This window comes from Nannobrachium achirus, assembly GCF_963921795.1.
Source record: "Nannobrachium achirus genome assembly, chromosome: 18".
In the NCBI taxonomy this organism is placed as follows: domain Eukaryota; kingdom Metazoa; phylum Chordata; class Actinopteri; order Myctophiformes; family Myctophidae; genus Nannobrachium; species Nannobrachium achirus.
This window is the reverse complement of record NC_137825.1, coordinates 16823350-16839999: the sequence shown is the minus strand read 5'-3', so window position 1 is coordinate 16839999 and position 16650 is coordinate 16823350. Positions and strand designations below refer to the sequence as shown.

At 41.2% G+C, this 16650-nt stretch overlaps 1 protein-coding gene across 1 annotated transcript; it reads left to right on the top strand.

The window, feature by feature from the left end:
- Positions 1 to 14870: 14870 nt before the first annotated feature.
- Positions 14871 to 16250, top strand: LOC308303629 (equilibrative nucleoside transporter 1-like; the record flags this gene model as incomplete). Its single annotated transcript, XM_080748061.1, has 2 exons — positions 14871 to 15608; positions 15702 to 16250. 2 exons carry the CDS (start codon positions 14871 to 14873, stop codon positions 16248 to 16250), a joined length of 1287 nt encoding a protein of 428 aa, XP_080604187.1.
- Between the last annotated feature and the right edge of the window lie 400 nt (positions 16251 to 16650).

The following is a 16650-nucleotide window of genomic DNA, read 5'->3' as shown; positions in this document are numbered from 1 at the left end:
CAGCAGAGGTTGTACTGTACTGGGTACAGTTAGCCACTAACAATACTCATATCTCTCTCTCTCTCTCTCTCTCTCTCTCTCTCTCTCTCTCTCTCTCTCTCTCTCTCTCTCTCTCTCTCTCTCTCTCATATTGGAGTCTGCCACTTACTAAATTATCAATATGCAATCAGGAGTCTGCCATTTACTAAATTATCAATATGCAATCAGGAGTCTGCCATTTACTAAATTATCAATATCGCAATCAGTTGGGCCATTAACATTAAAGCATCCACTGCAGGTAGGTTATATTCACATGGAATTGTTGTCTTTGACTCAACATATTGGCAAAGAAGCAATGAAGAATTTCATAATATCATTTTAAGTTAAAAGTTGGACTGGAATTCACTAGAATTAGGCTTTTCACCTGATAAGCACAATATATTTATAACAGCGTAGCCTATAACTGTTGCCTTATGGGGTCTATGGTCTAATGTTCCCAGCTAAAGTGATTGATAGTTAAATTAATCTTTACCAATCACCACCAGTGTCATATAGCAATTCTGGACCAAATTATGTTCCAACAAATCATGTCTAACAAAAACAATATTGTCAAATTGCATAAGATTAAAATATAAACCGTTTTATACCAATACTATGTAGAGTTTCTTTCCAATTAAGTTTTCCAGAGCAAACCAGACTTTGTAACTTGACCAACACCAACGTCTCTCTCGACTCATCAAGCTAGCATTAAAGACACCTTGTTTAGTCTCTGTTTACCCTCCTCAAGTCAACACACACACAATCATCACACACACGGAGCGCCTTTCGAACTACGAGCGCGTCAATTTGTAGCCAACAAAACCAGCTGTGATACAAACAAATGTCGCGCCTTTGGCAAATTATCACGATTCTACAATAGCGTTCAAAAATGTTCCTACCTGTTTTATTAGAGCGCTTGTTGTCGGTGTCTCCGGTGTGACTGGTCATCATTATGGCGAAGGAGAAGGACCTGGCTGTCTATCTACATGCACCGTCCGCGGACGTTTCGGTCTCACGACACCGGACTACTGTAGACACCCACGAGCTGGTAGTGCGTGCGTGCGTGCGCCGTGCGCGCTGTGCCGCTCAAACACAACTCTACGCACGCGATGAAGTTGGAGCCACTACTGTACTGTGTAAGTAGATGCCTATGTGGATGGATGACGTCAATCTAATTAGTAGGCTAGCCAACTCCGAGTCTCCATTGGTTCTAAAGGTGGGGTCTGAGGACCCCCAGGGGTCCTTGAGGGAGTTCCAGTGGGTCCCCAGCTAAATGATAGTTAGGAACCAAATTATGGTATATAATATAACTCAGAGAGAATTTGGTTCCATTTTTACACTCAGATTTAAATTAACATAGATTTTACTATATAAATTGGGGTCTCAATGATGATTGATTAAAATTGTTGGGAATTACTGCTAGACAATTACAATCTCTTGTAGGCTAACACAACCAACCAATTATGCCCTATTTTATGCTTTGGCTAATTGAAAACAGTATAAGCTCAAAGTGCAAAGATCAGCTATATGAAAAATATTTCTGGAAGTACAGTGGAATCAGGGTTATGAAATATTGTGACAAAAACAAAGCTCTTAACAGGAAATAATGTGCAATTTTAATGAAATAGAGCAATTATTTTCTGATGGTCAACACAAAACTTAAGGTGCCCTTGTGGAACCAGGGGAGGGCCACCGTTTTATAGGCTAAGCATTAGGCCATGCCGCCATGGACCACCATAGCTTAACTCTCGAGTGGTGAGTGCGCAGAAATGGAACCAAATGGACCCGGGTCGACTCCTGAGGTTCCATAATTATGTACACTCTCAGAGTTACAGACCCGTAAGGGTCAATTTGGTTCCTAATGATCAAGACCCCACTTTGAGAACCTGGTGAGGGCTACAAAATAAGGAGAGGTACTAGGAGGGGCTGAGCACAAAGTCATCTGAAAAAGATGATGATGCTCAGGCGCGTCACACCAAATTCTGGGCCCTGGGTACAAGGATTCACTGTGGGCCCCCCATGAATGTTAACTATTGAAAAATAGCAGATATACAAGCGCTGCGAGCTTGTAGATCTGCTATTTTTGAAAGATTGTGAAGATGTGTGCAAGAAACGATGTTTCCATGTCAGTGGTGCTCAAACTTTTTCGTGTCAAGGACCACCAAGATGATATGTATTTGGCCACGGACCCCCATCTCAAAAAAATATTTAGTTCCAGGGACCCCCCAGAAGCAAGATTTGAGTTACAAATGTTCGCTTAAAAAATACATATATTCAAAGATTTGCACACATTTTCACAGCTTTTCAAAAATAGCAGATCTACAAGCTCGCAGCGCGGCACTCGGTGCCACGCTGTGAGCTTGTATATCTGCTATTTTTCAATAGCTAAAGTTACTAGGGCCCCTCCACCTTGGGCCCTAGTAACTCCGTCCCACTCCGCCGATGATGCTGCTGCTGCTAGTGCTGGGCTATGAAGATCAGCACATTTGGCTTGAGATAGCAGCCATGGAAACACTCCCGGTAATGAGAGTCGAAGGCAGGCAGAAGAGAGAGAGATTGAGGGGTGGGGGGATTGATGTTTGAATTTCTTTTAACTTTGTGGACCAACATGACATCAAAGCGAGTCAAGATACTCTGCAATAACATGAGGGAAGATATCCACACACCGTCTTCTTAAGATCCCCAAACTTTATTATACATTTTGACCTACTGTACACGATAACTTCATCCAAGGTGCAATTGGGTTGGAAATGGAAACATGGAAGTATGTTTGCCGGGTTCTAAGCCCACTGCCATCGCTGGGATTGCCTGAGATGCTGCCAGCTCCTGATTCAATAGGACAGGGGTTTTCAAAGTGGGTGACGAGGCACCCTGGGGTGCCGTGACGGCAGTCCAGGGGTGCCACGAGATCATTTGATAGTATTTGGAATTCATTTGGACACTTGAAAAAAATATTTAGTATCATTTTAAACTTGAAGTACAAAGTTATTTTCAGTCAGTTCTAACCAAAATGGCTATTATCTCAGCGTTTTCCTCGCAACATAATCACTAAAATATCGTCACTGTCGGGCAGAAACCTCGTATCTCCAAGTTTCAAATGTGTACGTCTTTTGGTAAAGCAAAGCCCTGCTTCATCATCATGAAAACAGCCAATCTACAAGCACACAATGCCTCGCGATGCGAGGCATTGTGTGCTTGTAGATCTGCTGTTTTCACTAGTTTTGTACATTTTATAGATGATAAATACAAAACGAACGGTTTTGGACGTACAAAGTTCCACCCGACAACGACGATATGCTATAAATATAAGGTGCTGTGAGTGAAAATTATAATGGAGGGGTGCCTCGGATTAAAACAAATATTCATGGGGTGCCCTGAGACAAAAAAGTTTGGGAACCCCTGCAATAGGACAAGGGTCTTCAACAGGGAGTCCCTAGGGGTTCCTCAGAGTTACTACAGGGGGTCCTCCAAATCTTTGTGTGATAGAAACCTTTTTCTCTTTTATATTAACCACTTGAACCCTAGCGTTCAGAACTTTGGCCAAAAATAGCAGGCGTTTGTGAGCTTGTAGATCGGCCATCTTTGGCAAAGAGGTTTGGTGTAGAGGGGAAAAAAGAGCTGACTATACAGAGTGAAAGGTCAAGTTTATTAAGTATTGACGGTTCAAGTGGTTAAATACATATCTGATAACACAAATTTACATGAATCCAAAATACACTGATGATTGTGCTGTCAAACAATGAAACTATATGGAATCTGGGGGTCCCTGCCTCATCTCTCTCTCTCTCTCAGCTAAGGGGTCCTTGGCCTGAAAACGTTGAAGACCCCTGCACTAGGAAATATGTAATGGTATTTAAATACTCTCAAAATACCATTTCATAAGTTTACAGAGATACTCGGATATGTGGTAGGCCTAACCTATATTTGTCTTAACGTCTGGTTGTAATAGAGGGTATGCGTGTGACATCATCATCATACCCAGAAGTTATGCAGGAACGCAGGGGCGAAATTAGACCTTATTCCACATGGGTTTTCAGATCAAAAGGGCCCTGTACTGCTGTGAGGGGACCCATAGATTAGGAGATTAGAGAGTGAGACCCCTAATATATTGGAAATTTCAAAATACATATAATAATAGCCTATGAATTTATATGTAGAGCAGCTATTTAAAAAAAAAATGATTAAAAAAAACTAAAAAAGTCATTCACCACTGTCGCCAGTAGGGGGTTATTATGACGCGGCAGAGAAAGTTGAAATGCCGTCACATAAACCTTTAGAGAGTCCTTGTAAAGAAAAGACTGCCGTGACAACAGCCTCTGTCAGATGTCAGTGTTTACTTCTATAAATAACACCCTGAAACATTACAGCCACTTGGAGGAAGACAAATGGGCCACTGTGTCTAGGGAAATGTTGACCATGCTGGTATCACCCTGACCCTTTCAAATACCCTCTGGCTTTTTTCTTTTTTTTAGGGGTGCCAAATGACAGTGAAACGTTTAGGAGGTTCCATCCACCAGGGAAGGCATCCATGGGCCGTCAACGATTCCATGGTAAATATAATTGATTGTTTAATAAAGGTTCGGTTACATGATAAACTCGATGAATGCTCCATCACTCGATATCTTGACGTGACATCGTTGCAGACTTACTAAGGAGCATAAATAGAAATTTATCATGGCAGCAAAAGTGATATCAAATAGTAGGGTTAACTAATGATATTAAGATTCTGTTCCATTTATTGTAGCAGAGCCTTTTCAGTGAGTCAGCAGCACCCTGTCTGTCTGACCTAAATGGAACGAAAACTTAATTTGATGTATCATTGGTAAACGCCAGTGTTTATTTACCGTACTATTTCATTATCAGAATAATAATTGCTGTGAAAAAGGTCTATGAAGCTTTACCTGCTGCATGGGGCATATAGTAATTGCTATCCCTTTTCTATTTTGCCTTGTGCAAAAGGATATTATCGTGTAAATGACTTTTGGTGTATACTGAAGTGGGCACATGTGTGTATGGTGTGAAGGGGGGTGGGGTACAGGGTGCTGTCAGTGATGGATGTAATGTAGTGTGGAAACATACTTGGAGTTGGAGCCACGAAGTATTGAAGTAATCTAGCACCTTGCTGGACCAACAGGAAGGCATGGTGTAAATGTGTCTAAAAATAAAGGTGTACGCATGCACTTGTGTACACACACATGCACGCGTGTATGCGCACACACACACACACGCACACACACACACACACACACACACACACACACACACACACACACACACACACACTTAACATTTTGCAATTTAGGCATTTAGCAGACATTCCTATCCAGAGCGAAATGAGTAAATGGCATGAAAGAAGCTATGATGACTAAAACGATGACTAAATATACTGACAATTTTGTCAACAAATACAACTAAAATAAAATGTTTTTAACTGTCGCAATGTTTTAATGAGGGATTTGTGGAGAAGAGAGTCAGTAGCATCATGGTTGCGTGCAGGTATCACAGACCGAAAATAGGCGATCTACAAGCTCGGCATGCAGCTAAATTAAAATTTGCCATTTCGATGGCATCACGGCCTGACAAAATACATTATATCAACTTTAGATTTAGTTGACTTAAGATATTTATTCGACAAATGTTTCTTTTAAAAAAACTAAAACTTTTCAGGTGACTAAAACTAAACAGAACTTTATTCAAAAGACTATGACTAAAACTAAACCAAAATGTGCTGTCAAAATCAACACTGGTGCAAAGAGACACTAAGAAACTTGTATACCAAGGTAAACATAACAGTAAGACTCCCTAATCAGATAAGCGACCGGCAGGTCGCATACACAAACTTTAGAAGGCAATCGTAGCCAATCAGGAGGGAATATGGGAAATGGGACAGATCCATGTTGATGACATGACTTTAGAGATACTGTGTACCGCTTTGCGTGATTTTAGGCCAAAATCTGTAGGAGCAGTGTCTAAAAATATGTTTTGCTAAAATCGGCCTCATGGTGGCGCTAGAAGTGGGCCATGTGGAGGTTGTGAGTTGCCATCCAAGGAGTGTGTGTGTGCAAAGTTTGGCATGGATAGGGTTCCGGAGATAAGAGTGGGGCAAAAAGTGTGACGTGACGTGACGGACAGACTGATGGAGGGACAGACAGACAGACAGACAGACAGACAGACAGACAGACAGACGGTGGAGGTTTTCATAGTAACTTGCGACCTGACGGCCACAAAAACATGACCTTCAAGCAAAACAAATCTAAAACATGCGAGCAAGTAACCAATGTGGACCTGCATAGCATACACAAGCAGACAATGGCTTGAGATAGCCCACTGTTCAGAAAGGACTGCCTATATATTGTCTTTTCTTTTGTGCGTGTGCTACTGTAGCCTAACTGTACATACACACACAAGAGAACAGAACAAAATGCGCAAAGACGCGCATGCGTGTGCACGTGCGAGTGCACAGAACCAGCTCCATCTAGAAATTGCCACTGTAGTAAAATCAATCCCATGAACAAGCGTGTATGGTGTATTTTGTCGTTGTCGGGTGGAAACCTTGTATGTCCAAAACCTTCCTTTTTGTGTTATTATTTTCAAAACGATTTAAAGTAGTGAAAATAGTCTAATCTACAAGCACACGTTACCTTTGTGCGACACTTTTGTATGATGAAGTAGGGCTTTAATTTACGGGGAAAAAAACATACAGATTTGAAAGTTGGAGATACAAGGTTTCTGCCTGACAGTGACGATTTGTTAGTACTGTCTCTACTGGACCTTTAAGTCCAATCAACGATGTGCTTTGGGCACCAGACGTTGAATCCAGCACACGACTCCATCATTACCCTGAGTGCTTTCATTAGAGGCCCTTTTATTCCAGAGGTACAGTGCATGCTGCACCCCAGAGATATCCTGAATTTACCGGCAGGGCTCAATAAAGCTTATCTTATCTCAATAAAAACCTCAGCCGGTCCCTCGCATTTCAATTTACCTGGTGCTATGGCAACACCTTTGAAATGTAACACCTGCGGGCTTCAAAGTTTGCCTGAGATGGGAGATGGCGTCTTGTATGATAAGTCCTCCTGGAATTTGAAAAGTGATTCGAAAGTGAAATCAGAGAGTAGGCCTAATGTCATTGCGAGAGCAGTGTTCACATGATGACAATTTCAGTGGTCAGAACACTCAATTTCAGCATTAAAAGCCCAATCCTTGCAGGACTGTTTGCACATACAGTATTCATGGGTTGCATTTGTAGTCCTACCAGCCATTTTGTGGACCAACACAAGTGTTTTGATTAACGTAGAACATTGGTTCTATGCCAATCAGACAAATTGAACACCTGTGTTGGTCCTCAATATGGCCAGTTTAGGACTGACTACAAATGCAACCCATGAATTGTATAGATTTGTGTTCTATTCAACTACATTGTTAATACGTTAATATTTAGGGGGAATATTTAGAACTTTAATTAATATGGAAACTGCAACAACTGCTTGAATGGGTCATGCATTGGTTCCATTTAAAACTGTTATTCATTTGGAATTTCAAAATAAAAGGCATTTCTCATGTTCATTTAAACAGAGAGATGTCTTTATCTGTCTGAAATTGTTTCACTCTCGACAAGAATTATCAAGGCCAGAGACCCCAAGGCACTGGGTCTACCACATTAAACACCACGGACACAGGGGAGATGATGAATAAATTAAATAAAAAGTGATTCGGCAAAAGTGGAGGGCAGGATTGTCTTATCTATTATTTACTTTTATGAGAAATAAAGTTTAAAGAGAATATAGAAACACATTTTTCAACTGGCAGTAGGCATCTGACTTCTATGCAGTGTGATTTTGTTTTCTTTACCTCTGCCACCACCAGCATCCATCCTTCTGCAATGAATGCTGTTAGATGTTTCATTTTAGATACAGGCTCAATCATTGGAAACAGATCAGGCATCTGCAAAAGAAATCTCAAATATGGCACCACAGAGTGTTATCAACACATGGGGATGATAGAGCAAACGTCACCGTACCACTGCCCTTGGCATTTAATGGCATTTCTGTCAGTTCAAGAAAATAGAGAAAACAGGTGCAATCTATTAGAAGCTAAATATCCCGCCATCAAATGGCGATTCAGTAAAATAATTCACACCCACAGGCACACAAGCGTGATGCTGAAAGGCAGATAAGAATGCAGAGGGAGGGATTTTTATAAACCTAACCTCCAGTGGATATGGACAATACTTTCCAAGTGTTACTTAAAGGACGAATGACTTCTTGAGGGCATCTTGAGGGCTTTATTTCGGATAGTTCAGAGTAAGGATCTAAGGGCAAAGATAGTGGAGAGACATAACAAGATGGCAGGGGTCTGGCTTGTGGTAGACAATTTTGTCAAAATTACATTTCTGCAATGGACAAAATTAGTTGAGAATAATAATATCAGAAAAACAAAGAGCTACAGTAGCCCTGATTGACCATAACAGGTCTGTAACTTTGAGAGTGTTCAAATGAAACCAATTGGACCCATATACAGTCCACTCTCAAAGTTATGGTGGTCCTTGCAAATAAACCGTAAAACTATATAGTACTAGTGGACTCATAATATGCCATAGTGTCAGTTAATCATTGTCATACATATTCCGAAGAAAACATGGAGACTAGACATTTAGTAATTGGTATACGATCATAATAAGGGGTCAATGGGTCCATGCTCCCTCAGCCCTATGTTCGCTCAGCGACGCGGGTGAATGTTAACCTGGTGAAATGCTAACCTGCCAACGCTGGTGAATGTTAACCACTATGCCTAAACCTAACCCAAACTCTAACCCTAACCTCAGTGGGGCTGAGGGAACAGTCGAGGGAACATAGCAGTGGGGCTGAGGGAACATAGGGTCGAGGGAACATTGCCATGATCCGATAATGAGAACATTACAATGGTTTGTAAAAAATAAAATAAAAAATCGGCCACGGACAAGGCCAAGTCCTTGCCACGGACCCATTCGTCCGTGTACGGACATATTGACAACCCTTGCAAGATGGGAGTCAAATTCGAACCTGGGTCATCGTGTTCACTCGAAGGATATAATATGGTCTGTGCACTAACTGGCTGAGCCCCCAGGCACCCTCCAAGGTCATTCTTTACCTGAATGGGATGCCTGTCCATCTTCAAATTTGATTTCCCCTTCATAAAATGATGGATAGGACTATTTCCAGTGTTATTCTTTTGAGAATTCAAGGTGAAGGGGCCTTAATTATTTTATTCTTGAAACATACTATACTATGAAAAATAGCAGATCTACAAGCTCACGCTGCAAACTTGTAGATCTGCTATTTTGGAAAAGTCGTGAAAATGTGTGCAAATCTTTGAATATATTTATTTTTTAAGTGAATATTTTCAATCAAATTTTGCTTCTGGGGGGTCCCTGGAACTAAATGTTTTGAGATGGGGGTCCATGGCCAAATATTTATCATTTTGGAGGTCCTTCACATGAAAAGGTTAGAGCGCCACTGGTTTTTAACTCATTGACTGCCAAGGCACGAGTTTCACGAGTTATTACAGTACTCCCAGGCTGCCACAGCCCGAGTTTCCCGAGTTGGAAGCCATTTTGAAAAAAAAAAAATTCTAAAAATGCCTCAAATGTATTAGGCATGATCGCAATTGCGAAATTGCATGTTTAGCCCCATAACAAACACATCTTTCAAAATGTCAAAAATGGCTGTTTTGTCTGACTTTGAAGGCTTGTATCTCATGAATGCCTGAACGGATTTCCAAGCGGATTTTTTTGTTTGAAAGCTGTTAAAAAGTACTACACATATGGTGCATGATCTAGGCATGGGCGTGCACGATCCGTGCACTAGAAATTGATCCGTGCACTAGAAATTTAGGAAGGTGGCAGTGTTTGTTTTGTCTGACTTTGAAGGCTTCTATCTCATGAATGCCTGAACGGATTTCCAAGCGGATTTTTTTGTTTGAAAGCTGTTAAAAAGTACTACACATATGGTGCATATATGGTGCATGGGCGTGCACGATCCGTGCACTAAAAATTGATCCGTGCACTAGAAATTTAGGAACGTGGCATCCTGGTACTTGGCGGCCATCTTGAAAAGGGCATTCAATGAGTAAAAAAAAACGTTTTTTGAAATATTCATAGCCTTGCATACATGTTCACAATTTTTCAAAAATAGCTTGTATATCTGCTATTTTCCAATAGTTAAAGCACAAAATAATGCGTAATCATGCGTTCCCAGTCTAAATGGGTTAAACCCACTCCCCCTATGAAGAACATTCATGGGGAGCCCGCAGTGAATCCTTGTACCAGGGCCTAGAATTTGGTGCAGCACCCCTGTTCACAGGATAGGACCAGATGGAAGCAGATAGTCACAGCCTTATGTTTCACAGGGAACGAAGAGGATTAAGTAAGTAATGATTAGGGGAGATAAAAATGTGCAGGCACATGGTGGATGACAACATTTATTTTCAGGACACGTGTCTCTCTCTCACTTTCCCTTCACATCTCCTCTCTAAACACAGTCATTTTGAGTAGTTCACCTCTCAAACCATTATGATTCATGGTGGCACTGGCAGTGAATTGAGTTTTTCTTTTTTTCTTTTTTTGGATTGACAGCCCATTAAATGAGAAATCATTTAGTGTGAATAGGGGGACTGCTTGCATTTGGTGGAGCAGCTGTCTATCTATGGTATGTGTGTGTGTGTGTGTGTGTGTGTGTGTGTGTGTGTGTGTGTGTGTGTGTGTGTGTGTGTGTGTGTGTGTGTGTGTGTGTGTGTGTGTGTGTGTGTGTGTGTGTGTGTGTGTGTGTGTGTGTGTGTGTGTGTGTGTGTGCGTGCGCGCGCGTGCGCGTGCACACGTGTGCACGCGCGCAGTGCATGAACATGCATGCTTGTATCTGAAAAGATAGATGCCAGAACGTAGTTTTATATTTATAGTTTATATACTGTATGGGGGGCCAGCATTTATCACAAAATTTCAATAATAGTGAAAATAGACGATCTTTAAGCTCACAACGCATTGCAATGCGATGCGATGCATTGTGAGCTTGTAGATCAGCTATTTTGCCTATATTTCTGAAAATGCTAATGTACTAGAGTTTCATCTAGAGTTCTAAATGTCATTAGTATTATGGTCAAAATAGTTATGAAGTGAAATATTTTGAATATGAAATACGCCTAAAAATGTTTGCGTGACACAAAAATGGGTTTGAGGAACACTGCTGTAAATGCTGTTCAAAATCTAATAAAATGTTCCCTGGCACAAAGTCCATTTAAACCACTGTACAGTTTATTCACTATTAAAACCCTGAAAAATCAGGAGGCACCTCTATTAAAAGGGCACTGTTCATCAAAATAGAATGCATTAACCCATAGAAACCCTGCTTTAAAAAGAACAGTGTAATTATGAGGCTTGCACAAAGGAAGCATGCTACTGTGAGTGTGAATCCACAGGTCTCTTGCCAGACACATAATATTCCCACCATGGAATAAATGCCTTTTTTTTTTTTGCATATCCACTTTTATATTGTCTACATTTGCACACACAATGACACATGTACGTATTTGAAAATTGTAATTTTGATATTTTGTAAGCAGGCTTTTGTGTGTCATCTCATCTCATCCATTTGGTGTTTTTAACTGCTGTACTTTTAAAAAACATCTCAAAGCAATACCATCAGTTCCATCCAGACACGCTGCATCCGCCATCTAGTGGTTGTTTTGTCACAGTACACAGTACAACCTAGTGTAGGGGAGAGCGGGGTAAACTGAGACACCGGGTAAACTGAGACGCTCCATTTATCTTGGCAATGGAACACATTTGTGGTCATGTGACCATTATATTTTCAAGCCACTTGAATTTCCCACTTGTCATGAAAAGAGAGACCTGATAGTGCTGTAGAAAACATGCTTTTTTCACAAAAATGTGTTTTTTGCATGTAAAAGTAATTTTTCTTGCTGTCAACATAATCAGCTGTTGTGTCAAAGCAAATTGATGCAGGGAGAACATTTTATAGCATACATGTTGATGAACTACCAACTTATAAATCCATGTGATAGATGCTAGCTGAAGATTACCCTGAATTGATAAAAATATCCCTTTTCCCAAAATGTGGCTGTGGGGTAAAGTGAGACAATTGCTTCGGGGTAAAGTGAGACACTATCTCACATTATCCCAACATGATAGACATGGAGAAAGCTGTAAAAACCTGATTAAAGGGTGTACCAAACTAGTCTCAGTTGATTCTTATGTATTTTCCCCTGTAGAATCCATTTTTGATATATATTTCTTTGTATTGTGCATAAGTAATGAGATAATTAGCATATTTGACTACATTTGACTAAATATGCCAATTATTTCATTAGTTATGCACAATACAACAATATACTTTGCAGAAATAGATTCTACAGGAAAAATTACATAAGGATCAACTGAGGAAAGTTTGGTAAACCCTTCTATACATTTTTTATAGGGTTTTTAGTTTTTTCCTTCTGCCCATGTGTCACATTATTTGACACATGGGTGGAAATGACAGGAAACAAACCCTATTAAAAGAATGTCTGCTATGTACATTTTTGTATTGTGCATATTTAACCTGGTTAACCTGGTTTTTGTGTTTTTATGGTAGTTTTAAAGTGAAAAAAGTGAGTGGATCACTTTACCCCGTTGATTTCTCTGGTCTGTCTCAGTTTACCCCGGTCCTGGGGTAAACTGAGACACAAGACCACTTTTTTTAAAACAATCATATTTTCTCTGCCTTTTGTCTTGAATAAGTTCTGATATCTTCCATTGTTAGGAAACATCCCAAATTACTGGGAAATGTGTACATTTTTACTGATATATCTTTTAGTTCGCCTAGAGGGGAGCAAATGTAAAAAGTGTCTCAGTTTACCCCGCTCTCCCCTACTAGGAATTTAAGTAATCTCTCATTGCCATACCTACTCTCCACCCTGTGTTAATGTCACATCAGTATATGTACGTATAAAATTAATAACTGATTTTAATTTAGTAGAAATAATTTAAATAAAACGTTTAAACGGTAAATGTTTATATTGACTATGAAAAAGAACAGAAAAAAGATAACAATATTTTAATCACTAATTATAACTGTATATGAAATAACTTAATCCATAGATTTCCTGATTAGCCTAGTCTGCACCATTTTTTGTAATCAAAATGTTTCTTCACACATAAATACACATATAACGCAAAATAGATTCTGTAATTCTGTTGGTCATCTGGTATGTCTGGTGTAACCAGCTTCTCCTGATTACATTGCTAGGACCCAGGTACCTAAAAGCAAATGACAAAAAGCATTGACAATAAATGTCCCCTTAATATGGTCTATTCAATTCCAGGCAAGTGACCATGAGTTAGTTTGATCACTGCAATTAGGTTGTTTGTCAGGAACCAGAACAAAATAATTTTACACTTGGCCATCATCATAACTTTTATTTATTTTTACATTAATGTAGGCATGAGATCTCAGTTCAAAAATGCTAGAGAGTTGAAGGGCTCAGATCATAATGTTCAGGATATCTTCATTCTTAGCCTATACAGTACATGTTCTTATACTGCTCACAACCCCCTCTATTATTAGTATTATTATTATTGCCTTTTCTGCATTTATTGATAGATAGATTTACAGAAGACTGACAGGAAATAGGGAGAGAGATGGGGAGTGACACGCAGCAAGGGTCGTCGGGATCGGGACTCGAACGCGCTGTCAGGCTTAGCAGCCGGGCCCAACTATGCTTTTAAACCTTGCTTTTGACGTTACTGCGTTCGGCTGCGTTGTGTTTCTTTTACCATGTAGGACTCTGAGATTCCCTGTGAATGAAAAGTGCAATATAAATAAAATGTATTACAGACAGACAGGATTTCTGTAATTTATATAGAATTATTACTTATTATTACGAATTATTACTTGCGCCAGCAGTGTAGTGCGGAAGTATTACTTTCGGTGCCATTGATCGACAGCATCGACAGTATAGGCAGGGCCATTAGCCAATGAGGGAGCACAGTTCTTGGTGACGTCACCACCAACAAGTGCAACCTGGTATAAATATCAAGGTGCCAAGTTGGCACCTCGACAGAGTGCTAACTTGCCCACCCACACACATACATATACATACACACATACATACAGTACATACAGTACATAAATAATTTATATCAGGTTGCACTTGTTGACGGGCATGCCTTGATGTTATGACGTCACCCAGCATAGCGCGCCTTGTAATTTATATCAGGCCGCTGTTAATGGTGACGTTATCAAGAATGCTGGTCCCTCATTGGCTGTTGATGGTGATGATGGTGATGTCATCACCCAGTTGATGATGTCACTCTTGTTATTTCAAGGGTTTTCCCATTGGATAGCGTCACCTTGTGTTTTTTCAAGGGTTTTCCCATGGCAAGACTGATATGACGCCAGAGGTATTTGCTTACAGAATCAAATATAAGCATGGCGCACACACTCAACATACATAATTTCACAGACCTCAAAATGGCTGACGAAGGAAAGAGGGAAAAATCGAATGCATTAGTGTGGATGATCTTCATCTTGTTGGGCCTGGGAAGTCTGTTGTCTTGGAACTTTTTCAACGCAGCAACAACGTACTTCACCTGGAGTGACACGGTCAATGACACGGTCAATGACATGGTCAATGACATGGTCAATGTCACTATGGAAATAGTGGACATACTACAGAATGTGAACACATCAGTGATTGGTCAAGAATAACCAATTGCTTTTCAGTGATTGGTCAAGAATAATGACGTCAGAGGCATTTACTTTCAGAATCAAATATAGGCTGGGTACACGCACGCCTCTCTGACACTGTTTCAAATCCTCGAAATGGCAACCAAGGTACCGAGTGATAGGTATCATACAGTGTGGATAATCTTCTTCATCTTGGGCCTGGGAAGTCTGCTGCAATGGAATTTTTTCATGACAGCAACAGAGTACTTCAAAATTCGGTTGAAAGATGCAGATGCAGAAAACGGGACTGGGGTTTTGGAATCCATCTTCCCCAACGTGATGACGCTGTCCGCCATGATGCCTCTCCTTATTTTCACCTGCCTCAACTCCTTCATACACCAGAGGATTCCCCAGAAGCTGCGTATCACAGGCAGCCTGGCGGTCGTCATGGTGCTCTTCCTGCTGACGGCCGTGCTGGTGAAGGTGGAGATGGCACCCTTACCCTTCTTCTGTCTCACCATTGTCAAGATCATCTGCATCAACTCGTTTGGTGCGGTCTTCCAGGGTAGCCTGTTTGGACTGGCAGGGCTGCTACCTGCGTCCTACACCATGCCCATCATGACTGGACAAGGGCTGGCCGGCATATTCGCTGCGTTCTCCATGATCTGTGCTATGGCCACAGGCTCAGATCTGCAGGACAGTGCCTTTGGTTACTTCATCACGGCCTGCGTAGTCATCTTACTGGCAATCTTCTCCTGCCTTGCACTGCCCGGGATAGAATTTTTCCAGTACTACATGGAGAGCAATAGATCCAGGTCATCCACTGACGAGGAGAACAAGCAGGACCTGCTAAAGAAGGTGAAGCAGCCATCAGAGGACAATGCAGTTGATGTGGTAAACCTGACTGAAGAGGAGACCACGCAAGTTGTTGTGGTCAGTCTGACTGCAGACAAGGATGACAACAAGCCAGTTGTTGTGGATAGCCAGATTTATGAGGAGAACAAGCCAGTTGTTTCTGTTCTTGCCATCTTCAAACAGATCTGGGTGATTGCCATGTGTGTGTGTTTCATCTTCACTGTTACCATCGCAACATTCCCAGCCATCACAGTGGACGTCAAGTCCAAAGTTGGCTGGGACAAGTACTTCATACCCGTCTCTTGTTTCCTGCTTTTCAACGTGATGGACACCATTGGAAGGAGCCTGACTACTGTTTGTAACATGTGGCCAGGAGAGGACAGTATCTGGTTGCCCGTCCTAGTGGGTCTACGTGTGGTTTTCTTACCTCTGTTCATGCTGTGTAATGTGCAGCCTCGTAACCACCTACCTGTGTGGTTTGGCCACGACGCCTGGTACATCCTCTTCATGATCGTTTTCGCGTTCTCCAATGGATACCTGGCCAGCCTATGCATGTGCTTTGGACCCAAGAAGGTCGCACAGCACGAAGCAGAGACAACAGGAGCCATTATGGTCTTCTTCCTGGCCCTGGGACTGGCGCTGGGTGCAGCACTCTCATTCGCTTTCAAAGCCATGATCTAGAAAAGGGGTATTTTTTTCCCCAGGCTAATGACCCCTTAGCTGATACAGAGATGAAGCAGGGACCCCTCTGTTGCATATTAAACTAAGTCTTGGTCCCTCCATCTTCTATTCTTTTTTTCTTCTTTTTTTATAAGGAAATCCTCCGGTTCTGTCTTACAGCTGGATGGCATTTGTACTGTGGTCTTACATAGAACTGTCAAGTCTGTTCTCAGAAACTATTTCTGGTGGATACAGTACAGTATATAGGCACATTTTGTGACCAACATCATCACTGAAAAGGCCTCCTCTGCGCTGTTTGACAATGAAAAACTCCTGAATATACACAAGTAACTCCAACACATGACAACACTGTTCTGTGTAAAAGCCATGGAAACTCTCTCCCACAGCAGCACAAAAAGAG